The following is a 12,871-nucleotide window of genomic DNA, read 5'->3' on the forward strand; positions in this document are numbered from 1 at the left end:
CACGTTACAATGATTTAGAATTTCCAAAAAATTCTTAAACCAATTTTTCTTCCAAAACTGTTCCACACGTGTACATGGGTTGTGCTGATATCGACTCTTAATTAATCACTAAATCATCATTTACTCTGGTGGGGTAAAACTAATATATTTTGTTCAATGCTGTTAGCATCTGGGTTGTGGCTGTCATCATGTGTCGAATTGCTGTTGGTAAAGTAATGTGTAATCATTTAGTTGAATAGTTAAGTGTGATGATTGTGGAAAAACTAAATAATGACCTGAGCTTTTTCTCTTCCCTGTTCAGTCCTTTTTACGGAGAAGATTTTTATTGTGAGATTCCACGAAACTTTCGCCACCTCTCCTTTTACATATTTGACAGAGATGTTTTCCGTAGGGATTCCATCATGGGTAAGTGTCATATTTAGAATTGAGCAAAATATATTCCCTTGAATTGTTGGTGTTATAGATGTGTAGAGTTTGTTTTCTGGGACATTTAAGCCTAGTTACAAATCTTGAAAATGTATTTAAAGGTTACCTGTCACCTGATTTGACCGATATGAGATAAGGCCACAACATTTCAGGCCTGATATAAATAGCATTATAGAATGATGTATAAGACCTCAACCCGACTTGCAAGACAAGAAAAAGAACTTTTATTATACTCACCTGTGGGGCGATTCGGTCCGAGGGGTGTTTCTGGTCTTGGTCCAGCACCTCCCTTCTTCTTGCGATGCAGTCCTCCTTCTAGTCAGGGCAAAGAAGTACGCCTGCACTGGAGCGTGATGCCAAGGAGACTGTGTGGATGATTTAGGGACGCGTTGTCCACACGAAGCAAGGAGGAGGACGCCCTCGCATGAAGAAGGGAGGCGCTGGACCAAGACCAGTGACGCCCCTCGGATCGGACCGCCCCTCAGGTGAGTATAATATAAGGTCTTTGCATTTATTTATGTCTTGCAGGTTGGGTTGGGGTCTTCACATCGTTCAGTATTTAAAATCTGTTTTTGTAAGCCACAATCAGAGGAAAAGAATAATAGAAACACGTCTCTGCTTCGTCATTTTTCACTCACTCCTTGTTTGGATTCCGAAAAAGTGTTGTAAAATACTGACCAAATACTGAATGTGTGAATGTGGCCTAAATTACGATCAGTTTATTGCTGACAACCCCAGTGTCCTTGATTTAAAAAAAAAAAAAAATCTTCCCTGTTTTTTCACCCTTAACTCCTTCAGAAAGATTTTCCAAGTTTGATTTCCAGATTATAGTCCTTAGTGAAACAGAGTGGATTATAGCAAAAGCAGTGATGCAAAGTAATGAATACTGCCAGGAATCTACATGTTACATCAGTGTGGGTGTAACAAGCAAGAGGAGGAGACAGGAACTAGATGGCAAATCTGAAGGAAGAACCAGGAGACTAGTCTTTAAAGAAAAACTAGTTCATGCACTGTTCATTGCAGTGAAGGTTTAGTAAGGCAGGGTTCACATTGCGTTGGGGGCAATCCGCTAGCGGGATCCGTTAGATAGCATTAGCGCCGTTGGTGCACCCATTGCCCGCAGTGATAATAACACATACTAACGCATGCCGAAATCGGCATGCGTTAGCAAGTATGCGTTATTTCATGACGCACCCTCAAACGTTTTTGGGTGCGTTGGCATTAACGCATAGCGAACGGACCCGTTCGCTGTGCATAGGACTGTATGGGCTAACGCATGGTAGCGCTAGGTACCGGAGCGCTACCATGCGTTAACGCATACCATTAGCGCTATGACGCTAAAGATGTCAAAAATGATATCAGCGTTAGCGCATCCGTTTAACAGATCCATTAAACTGATGCCCTAACGCAATGTGGACCTAGCCTAACAAAAGCAGCATTTAGGTATATGGGAACATGACCACGGTGTCCGTTTTTTTTTTTTTTAATCCATAATTTCAGATTCTTTAAGCGAAAAGGAAAAATGAAATGAAGTAATTGTTCACATTACCACAGAATTTTACATTTAGGCAGTCAATATACAGTACTTAACAACTAGGTTTCTTTACATCAGCAAAAATATAAAAAAGTATTTGAGTTATTGCACCATGAATTATTATCCAGCTGGTCTGTTTTATACATTGTTTTACTTGGAATGTGATAGGGCGAGAATTAGTATTTTTTTGTGCAGAACATATTTAGTTCAACAATTCAAGCAAAGTGGATGGGATTTTATGAAAACTTATATACTCTATGCGATTAAAGATGCTGCTAAATTGAGCATATTTCTCTATAGGCTTCTATGGGAGCCTGAAAAAAATGCATACAAAAACACTTTTGTGAGTTTATGTGCAGAATTCCATTACTTCTGCACAAAACTCATTTAAAACCACTGCTTCAAATTGCCACTAAAAACGCTAAAAAAAAAAAAGTGTACGTGCTTAACAAGACACAGCAAAAATTCAAGAAACAAAGAAGATGTTGCTTAATTTTTGAATACCTGCTCAAGAAAAAATGACATGCAGAACTTTTCTCCTTCGTCTCATTGGGGGACACAGGTACTGTGGGTGTGTGCTACTGCCACCTGGAGGCTAACACTAAGTGAACAAAAAAAGTTAGCTCCTCCGCCGCCGCATACACCCTCGCCCCGATTGCGGGCGGAAACCAGTTTTTTGCTTAGTGTCCATAGGAGGCACACACGTCTGGAGGTCTCCAGACTGTGGTTTTTTTTTTTTTTTTGGTTTTTTTTTTGACTACGAAGATGAGACAGGGGCGACGGATCCTATTGAAAGGGTCCGATCTCCCCAAACCATCAACGGGCGAGCACACTTTGAGTATCGTCTCCGCGTATCCTTTCCCGCACCATGGGACATATCTGGGACTTTTTCCCCAGACTTCTATTTTTCTTTTTTTATTTTATGAAGATAAGACAGGGGCAACGCATCCTATTGAAAGGATCCGATTTCCCCAAACCAACAACGGGTGAGCACGTGCGAGTGTCCTCCACGTATCCTCTCCCGTGACGTGGGACATAATGCCGAACTTAGCCCTGTCCACCCCTAGGTATTGAAACCATGGGCTTGCACAGATGCACAAGACTAGCCTGTGCGGCCCCTACTGCTCCACCAACGCGAGACGGCGGTGCTGCATGGCGGCGGACGGTCCCTTTCCTCGCCCCTGCAGGGGGGACGGAGCTGGGGTGCCTGCACCGTCCAGAAAATTACCCCATCCCCTCTACCTGGTGCGCTGGATCTGTAGTGGAGGTTATCACAGGTATGGAGGACTGGGGAGGGAGAGCTCCATTGAGAAGATCGGCAGAGAAGGGCCGGCAGCATTTTCCTCCCTCCCTCCTACCCCCAGGCGGTGGCCGCTAGCGCGCATGGAGTGGCCCAGAGAAGGGCCGGCGGGATCGCCGTGGTTGCGGGGCCACCAGTGCACGGGCGGGCAGAGGTAGAAATTTAGCCCGCGGCTTCAGCCGTGGCTAGGCCGCGGGTGGAAGTCCCACCACCGGCGTGATGTCATTTCCGGTGCCGCCGACGTGGAGGGCGGACGCGAACAAATTGAGCCCCTGGTCTCATTACAGGGTAGGCCGTGACCGGGAGAGGACGTCTCGGCCTACTCGGGGGAGAAAGGAGCGCAGGAGAGCGCAGCGCAGAGGCAGCGGCAGGAGCATGTGGGGACACAGGATCAGGGTAAGGGCGACACTGACCCTGGAGCCGCGCTACGTGCGATAAAGAGGGGTTTGTTTCCTCCTCCTCCCTTCCCTCAACCCTTTTATAGAAAGCAGAGGTGGTTATTCAGCCTGGCAGTAATATGACCGGAAAAGGGAAATCGCACACGTTCCTTTATGCCGCATGCATTTCCTGTGGGGCTAGTTTTCCACGAGCGCAGAGTAAAAAAGTATGTGAAGCTTGTGACTCCGAACGCGCCCAGGAGCCCTCCCCTGCATCAGAGCCCAGGGGTCCGGATCCCCGGAATGGGCTTTATCGCTTTCACGGTCTATGGCATCGCTAATGAAGGCGATCGAGACCCTTCAAGCCCCAGATAGGAGCAGAGGTGGCGGCTCGCCGATCTGGGAGGGGTCATCCACCTCACTAGAGCCTCCGGCCTGCAGGGGCCGCACTCTCTCTAGGCAGGCGCATTGGAAAAGAGCCCACACTGCGTCGCCGGGCACGTCCGGTTCTTCGGCATCCGTGAGTACGGCGTCTCGTTCACCATCACCATTATCCGGGAGCGAGCAGAGTTCAGATAATGACGCAGATGAGGCCCTGGACCTGGATACTCCAGGGTGTCGGGAAACTGTTGACAGTCTCATCGAAGCTGTCAATAAGACTTTGGGTATCGAAGGTGACGTCCCCCTAGCCTCAGGTCATAAGGTGTCCTTTAAAAGGGCCAAGCGACCGCATAGGGTGTTTAACACTCACCCAGAGTTCGAGAACATAGTACAGCGTCACAGGGAATGACCGGACAGGCGTTTCTCGGGCTAGAAGCAAGATATCCGTTTGCACCAGAGTTCTGTAAGAAATGGGCGGAATCTCCAGTCGTGGATCCCCCAGTGTCACGCTTGGCCACGAAAGCTTTATTATCGGTACCTATTGTCTCTCCCATTAAAAACCCCACAGATCGGCTCATAGAAGGCTTGGCCCGCCCAGTATATGAAGCATCAGGATCGGCGCTCTCTCCCTTATTCGCAGCGACTTGGGTAGCCAAGGCCATGATGTCATGGTCTGAGTCATTACATTAAATAAGCTCCTGCAGGATAGGGACCTGCTGGCGGAGGTGTCAGAGTAGCGAGTCAGATCGCAATGGCAGGTGACTGCTTAATCAATGCCTCCTTAGATGCGGCTAATTGCGCGGCAATAGCGGCGGCAAATGCAATCGCCATTAGGAGGGCCATATGGTTAAGAATATGGCGGGCCGATTCGATTTCCAAAAGATCCTTGACTTCCCTGCCTTATCAGGGTAGCCACCTATTCGGGGGAAAAATTGGACCAACTCATCTCTGATGCTACGGGGGGAAAAAGCAGTTTTCTCCCGCAGCAGAAAATAAAACCGCCGTTTTGTCAGGCGCGGTTTCGGGCATTTTGCAACCCTGGGTGGATGGCAGCGGCCAGTTCCACTGCTCCAGCTCGCTACAACCAAGACAAGGATCGACAGGTCGCATATAGAGCCAACCCACTGGGCAGGATGCGGGCTCGCCAGCCCAGGTCAAGGGGAGCCAGATCCCAAAAACCCTCAGCAAAATGACTCGAGGCGCCCGTTACCCGAAAACGACAGGGTAGGCGGCTGTCTGCTCCGGTTCTGCCACGTCTGGGTCACAGTAGCACGTGACGCGTGGGTAACTGAATTAGTGTCGTCCAGGTACAAAGTAGAATTTGTCAAATATCCTCCAAGATGATTTTTTTCTGTCCCGGCTTCCCAAAGTGGAAGCCCGGGCGGAGGCATTGCAGGGAGCCATCGAGGTACTCCAGCTCAACGGGGTCATTGCTCCCGTACCAGAGGACGAGAGGACTCAGGGTTTTTACTCCAATCTGTTCGCGGTCCCCAAAAAGGATGGGACAGTCAGGCCGGTACTGGACCTAAAGCTGAACAGGTTCATCAGTCAAACATTTTCGGATGGAATCTCTCCGTTCAGTTATTTCGGCAATGGAGCAAGGAGAATTCTTGGCCTCGATCGATGTCCAGGACGCCTACCTGCACGTCCCTATTTTTCCTCCACATCAGAGGTTCCTACGGTTTGCCATCAAGGGTCGGCATTTTCAATTTGTTGCACTACCCTTCGGGCTGGCCACCGCCTCCAGAGTGTTCACAAAGGTAATGGCAGTCGCCATGGCCATTCTACACTCTCGGGGTATAGTCGTCTTGCCATACTTAGACGACCTCTTGGTGAAAGGCCCTTCATTTCGGGCATGCGAAGAAAATGTCAGCATTACGCTGGATACCCTATCCCGCCTGGGATGGTTGGTCAACAGGAAGAAGTCATCCCTTATCCCAGCCCAGAGGATTTCTTTCTTGGGGATGATTTTCAACACCTTCCGAGGGTTGTTAATTCTCCCTCAAGACAAGGCTCTAGTGCTTTGGCAAGGAGTCCGGAAGCTTCTGCAACCAGTCCCTCATACCATTCGGTTTGGGATGAGGGTGCTAGGGAAGATGGTGGCGGCAATGGAAGCGATTCCGTTTGCCCAATTTCATCTTCGTCCCCTACAGCACGCTCTTGACATCCTGGGACAAGAGCCCATTTACGCTCGTTCATCGGTGTCGGTTGTCCTCTCAAGTCAGACAGTCACTACGGTGGTGGATGCTGGATGCCTCTTCAGGGGAAACCCTTTCCCCCAGATCAATGGCGGGTGGTCACAACCGATGCGAGCCTCCTCGGTTGGGGAGCGGTTTTTCGCCATCACACGACTCAGGGACGATGGTCGCAACAGGAGGTATGCCTCCCAAACAGCTTGTTGGAGATATGAGCGGTGCGGTTGGCGCTGCAACATTTCCAGCACCTTCTAGCAGGACGTCCTGTCCGGATTTAATCGGACGAAGCCACGGTGGTGGCTTATGTAAATCATCAAGGGGGCACGCGCAGCAAGGCAACCATGCGTGAAATGGAACATGTACTTTTCTGGGCCGAGGAGAACCGCTCGGTAATTTCAGCAGTCCACATACCAGGCGTGGAAAACTGGGCGGCGGACTTCCTCAGCCAGCAGGAGGTCATGTCCGGGGAATGGGCCCTGCACCCTGAGGTCTTCCAGCAGATTTGCCAGCTGTGGGGAACACCGGATATGGATCTGATGGCCTCCAGGGTGAACACCAAGGTGCCCGTGTTTGTCGCTCGGTCTCGGGACCCGCGAGCGATCGCAGTGGATGCGTTGGTTCTACCATGGAACCAGTTTCGCCATCCATACTTGTTTCCCCCGCTGCCGCTTCTTCCGAGGGTCATCAGGAAAATCAAAACAGAGGGGGTTCCAGCAATTCTGCTAGCCCCAGACTGGCCCCGTCGGGCATGGTACGTGGATCTAGTGCAGCTCCTCGCAGATGTTCCATGGCGTCTGCCAGAGCGTCCAGACTTACTGTCTCAGGGGCCGATCTGCCACCCGAACTTAGAGGCCCTGTGTTTGACGGCATGGCTGTTGAATCTTGGATTTTGACCCAGGCAGGGTTTTGGCGTAAAGTGGTCGCGACAATGGTTAGTGCCCGGAAGCCTACCTCGGCAAGAATTTACTATCACACGTGGAAGGTCTTCTTTGGTTGGTGTCGAGATCGCGGGGTTGCTCCACTGGTTTTTTCTATTCCCAACATCTTGGCTTTTCTTCAGTCAGGCCTAGACTCAGGGTTGGCCCCGAGTTCCCTAAGGAGACAGATATCGGCCTTGTCTGTTCTCTTCCAGTGAAAAATCGCTACTAATATACAGGTGTGTTATGATGAGTCACCGAAGGAGGAAAAAAACAAAATACAGCTAAGTCCAGAAAAACCAGAGAGGTTGGCAGCTATCGGATTGCAGACCCCTGAACCTATCCACAACAACTAGCAGTAGCTGTGGGGGGTTCCTACGGTGCCCTAGACCCCTCGTTCACAGCCGGAGAACTATATAGCCTAAAGACAGAAAGGGGAAAAACTAAACTGCCCCAGAGCAGACCCCAAAGCAATAGGCAGCCCCCAACATATGACGGTGAAGCAAGATGAAAACACTAACACTGATAGAAAGATTGGTTGAGCAAATGATGGGGCCCAAGCTAACTACATAGGACAGGATAGGAAAGCTGCTGTCTGCCATCCGCAAACACCCTATCAAAATGAGCCAACCGACTGATAGGAAAAGCAGGCCCTGAAGTCGCTAGGCTTCAAAAGACTATATCAGCACTCAGGTATATTCTGAAGACAGAGCAAACAATCAAAAGATCAGAGACAAAAATGGAGTTCAGCTCACCCCCGGCCGGGGATGGCAGAACTCCCAAAAAAACAAGGCAAAACAAAACAAAACAGAAGAGTACAAAGCAGAGCAGAAAAACTTAGCTTTGAGATGCAGGAATCAGACTGGTCTCCAAGAATCCAGCAGGAAAATCACCAGCCAGGAAGAAGGGCGTCGGCAGCCTTATATCCAGTCCTCAATTCCAGCCACCCAGTCATCATCTAGCTGCCCATGTGTTTGGTAATCAGCCTCACTACCTTTCTTCACCAGAGGAGGGAGTTCATCAGACCTCAATGGTGAAGGGAAAAATGAACTCACAACACAGGTGAGGACTTTCATTCAGGGGGTCTCACATTTGGTACCTCCCTATAGGGCGCCCCTAGATTCCTGGGACCTTAACCTGGTCTTCAGTGTCCTGCAGGAAGCTCCTTTTGAGCCATTACGGGAAATTTTGTTGTCATACCTTTCCAGGAAGGTGGTATTCTTAGTAGCCATAACTTCCATTAGGCGAGTCTCTGAGTTGGCGGCCCTATCCTGTAGAGCACCGTTTCTCACCTTCTACAAGGATAAGGCAGTTCTCAGACCAGCTCCCCCCTTTCTGTCGAAGGTCGTGTCCTCTTTTCACATTAATGAGGACATTGTCCTGCCTTCATTTTGTCCAGCGCCAGTACATCAGGTGGAAAAAGCGCTTCACACATTAGACCTAGTGAGAGCACTCAGAAGGTACGTGTCGCGGACGGCACCCTTTCGCCAGGCGGACACGCTGTTTGTGCTGCCCGAAGGGCGCAGGAAGGGACTCGCAGCCTCAAAGTCGACCATAGCCAGATGGATCTGTCTAACTATTCAAGAGGCTTACCGCATTAGAGGCACGGCGGTTCCAGCATGGAGCAGAGCACACTCTACTCGGGCAGTGGGCGCCTCTTGGGCGCTTCGGCACCAGGCTTCGGCGGAGCAGGTATGCAAGGCAGCAACCTGGTCCAGCCTGCACACATTTTCTAAATATTACAATGTGCATACTCGGGCTTCGTCAGATGCGAGCCTGGGTAGAAGAATTCTCCAAGCAGCAGTGGCGCACCTTTAGACAGGAGGTGCATGTGGCTTGGATCGGTGAGTCAATCTCCCACCCAGGGACTGCTTTAGGACGTCCCACAGTACCGGTGTCCCCCATTGAGACTAAGGATGGAACATGGATTTTTGTGAGTACTCACCGTAAAATCCTTTTCTCCGAGACGCTCATTGGGGGGACACAGCACCCACCCTATGAGCCAGTTGGTGCTTGTTTATTTAATTAATATGTTTCCTTTTTTGAGATTAGGGTGGCCCTTTTCCAGACATATTGTATTCTGCATTAAGGCTGATTTTATTTTGTGTTCTCCTACTGCTGTTGCACTAAACTTGTTTCCGCCCGCCATCGGGGCGAGGGTGTATGCGGCGGAGGAGGAGCTAACCTTTTTTTGTTCACTTAGTGTCAGCCTCCAGGTGGCAGTAGCATACACCCACAGTACCTGTGTCCCCCAAAGAGCATCTCGGAGAAAAGGATTTTATGGTGAGTACTCACAGAAATCCATGTATCGTAAAATATTCCCTACCATTATATAGATGATCTGGGCTCTTGATAGCAGATACATTTTTGCCAGAAATTAATGTGTACAGTCAGAAAAAAACGTGAAGGTTCTCGATTATGTTCCTGTCTCCCAGATTTCTATTTGACTGCTTTGTTTTATGGATTAAGCGTACTTGCAGCCTTCAAAACTCAACCCAAAATCTCAGCTCCATACAATGGCATTTACATTGGAAATGCAATCTGTTTTAATCCCAGTTTATCTACTCTTTAAAGAGCTCTTTGATAAAAGTAATTTTAGGGAACTGCACATCCATTGTAATTCTTCAATAACAGGCTGCTTGTAGGACATGATTGCAAACTGTCCTTCATTTTGTTGGATTTATTTTGTAGAGCTGTGTCTGAGGCTTAAACTGCTCTTAATAAAATAACTATAAAATCACTAAGTGTTGCGCATATAAATGAAGATAAATTATTCAAGCAGGGTTAATATTTATTATTAAACAAATAAGTTAAAAGTTAAATACATTATATTGCTTTCCAAAAATCTGTCATGATTGACAATGTACTGACAATCTAGAGTTTTCAACATGCCATCACCAAACTTAGCATTTTCTTGTATAGCAAGGAGCTTGTCATACTGATTGTCTTGCTGGATTTTCTGCATATTCCAAAGGCTGGGGATCCACCATGACCTATGTTGTGCAGGAATTCTCAGAAAAGTGTCGTGACCAAAATATCTTGTCTTGTCTGCTACTTTCTGTCTCTGACTATTTTAGAGCTCGTAGTTTGCAGTAAATAAAATAACCAAGTAATTAGGGCTGTGGAGTCTGAGTCTGTATAAAATGGAAAGAGGCACCTAATTTTGAAAAACGTATTGACTCGAGCATAAGCCTGGTATGCATTATACCCTCATCCCCATCCTGGTATGCATGGCTCCTCATCCCTGTCCTTGTATGCATGGCTCCTCATCCCTGTCCTTGTATGCATGGCTCCTTATCTCCGTCCTGGTATGCATGGCTTCTTATCTCCGTCCTGGTATGCATGGCTCCTCATCCCTGTCCTGGTATGCATAGCTCCTCTTCTTCATCCTGGTATGCATGGCTCCTTATCCCTATCCTTGCATGCATGGCCCCCTATGAGAAAATCCTAAAAAAAAAAAAAAACCCCTCCTACTTACCTTCCCTGTGCGCTCTCGGCTTCCAGCAGCTTCTGCGGCCAAGCGACCACGTGTTAAGGTAATGAATATTCACCTCTCTCCACTCAGCAGGGATACATGATTGTTCGGCCGCAGGAGCTGCTGGAAGTCAGAACAATATGCTGCGAGGGTGCGCAGGGAAGGTAAGAAACCTGCGGCTGTATCTGTGCACACTATAAGAGATGAATATTCATTGCCAATGCTTTGAATATTCATTTCTCTTTAGCACAGTTACAGCTGCAGCCGCCGGCTCCTGCCTCCTGTGACCTGCTTCTCAGAGCAAAGTACTTGCTCACTGCAGTACTTTGCTTTGCCCAACACCTGGTCATCTAATGGTTAAGACGGAGGCCTGGAGAGGCGTACAAGCCACAGTGTTTGCACCCACTGTGAAATTTGGTGGAGGATCGGTGCTGATCTGGGGATGCTTCAGCAAGGCTGGAATTGGGCAGGTTATTCATTGCGAAGGACGTATGAATCAAGCCGCATACAAGGTTATCCTGGAAAAACAGTTGATTCCTTCTGCTCATGCGATGTTCCCCAACTCTGAGGACTGGTTTTCCCAGCAGGACAATGCGCCATGCCACACAGCTAGGTCAATCAATGTGTGGATGAAGGACCACCACATCAAATCCCTGTCATGGCCAGCCCAATCTCCAGACATGAACCTCATTGAAAACCTCTGGAATGTAATCAAGAGGAAGATGGATAGTGACAAGCCATCAAACAAGAACTGCTTAAATTTGTGTACCAGGAGTGGCATAAGGTCACCCAAAAGCAGTGTGAAAGACTGATGGAAAGCATGCCAAGACGCATGAAAGCTGTGATTTAAAAATCATGGTTATACCACAAAATATTGAATTCTGAACTCTTCCTGAGTTAAAATATTAGTATTGTTGTTTCTAAATGATTATGAACTTGTTTTCTTAGCATTATTTGAGGTCTGCAAGCACTGCATTTTTTTGTTATTTTGACCATTTCTCATTTTCTGAAAATAAATACAAAATTTAGTGCTTGGAAATTCAAAGACATGTTGTTAGTAGTTTATAGAATAAAAGAGCAATTTACATTTTACTCAAAAATATACCTATATAAAGAGAAAAATCAGACAAACTAAACATTGTGAAGTGGTCTCTTAATTTTTGCCAGAGCTGTATATAAACCCTGAAAGGTGATGGCTGCATCTTATATTGGCCAAAACTGCAGACAGATTCCTTTTAAGGCTGTGTGCCCACGTTGCGTTTTTGTAAGTGTTTCCGCAGCGTTTGTGCCGGCTCAGACGCTGCAGAAATGCTTACAAGATGCTTCTAATTAATTAGCATGCGTTTTTGGCTTTTTGTGCCAATGCATGCGTTTTTAACCGCTCAGGAATCGTTTAGCGGCTAAAAACGCAGCATGCTCATTAATTCCCGCATTGCTGAGCGTTTTTAGCCATCCCCAATGATCCCAGAAATCGCGTGTCAAAAAACGCGTCAAAAACACGCAGAAAAAGACGCCCGTTGTCTGGGAAAGGGGATCCTTTTCCTGAGCGTTTAAAAACGCTAGCGTGGGCACATAGCCTAAGGGGTTCACAATAGCCATAAGTGGGTCCAGCAGGAAGGAGGAGTAGAAGTCTTTCGTTGCTTCGTTACATTTTCCATTCCTTTTGCGTTCACTTCTGGCTTCGTCTGAAAAAGAATACTGCTACATAATCTACAAAGGTCCATTTTTTTCTGCTATTAAGAATATATGCTGCAGTTGTTGGTTTGCAATAAAAAGGTTGAAAAAATGTACTGCATTTTTTAAAAAAAAATGCACCACAGGTAAAAAATAAAAGAAAGTTAACAAAATTGTAAAAATCTAATTACCGCAGTTTTTATGCTACTGTATAATGTTGCATTTTTTTCATAATGAAAATGCAACTAAAATTCAGTGAAGTTCTTCAACTGACAAATGTCTTCTGGGAGGGGAATAAATGCATTTAAATTAAAACATTTATTTATATATAAATGCTTCTTTTCTTTTTTTTTTTTTATTCAGATAAGGTACATGGCAATATAATATACTATGTAATTAGACTTTTCTGTTCCAGTTGTCACCTCTTCTCCTTCTGTTATTCCTCCCATTTCCAGTGGTCAACGCTTCTCATGCCGTTATCCCTTCCCTTTCCCAGCGATCACCTCTTCTGCTGTTATCCCCTCCCTTTCCTATTGGCCACCCCTTCTGTGTTTACAGCTTTATTTAGTTTAGAATGTTTTCTTTTTTCTAA

General features: G+C 47.1%; 1 protein-coding gene across 1 annotated transcript in view; it reads left to right on the forward strand.

The window, feature by feature from the left end:
* RASA3 (RAS p21 protein activator 3) overlaps nucleotides 1-12,871 on the forward strand; it is a 285,794-nt gene that overhangs the window by 93,986 nt on the left and 178,937 nt on the right. The window contains exon 3 of the mRNA XM_073590520.1: nucleotides 302-405. Within this exon, the coding sequence (XP_073446621.1) occupies nucleotides 302-405 (104 nt within the window). The remainder of the gene's footprint in view (nucleotides 1-301; nucleotides 406-12,871) is intronic.

This window comes from Dendrobates tinctorius, unplaced genomic scaffold, assembly GCF_039654945.1.
Source record: "Dendrobates tinctorius isolate UK_male_01 unplaced genomic scaffold, ASM3965494v1 ptg000117l, whole genome shotgun sequence".
NCBI lineage: Eukaryota > Metazoa > Chordata > Amphibia > Anura > Dendrobatidae > Dendrobates > Dendrobates tinctorius.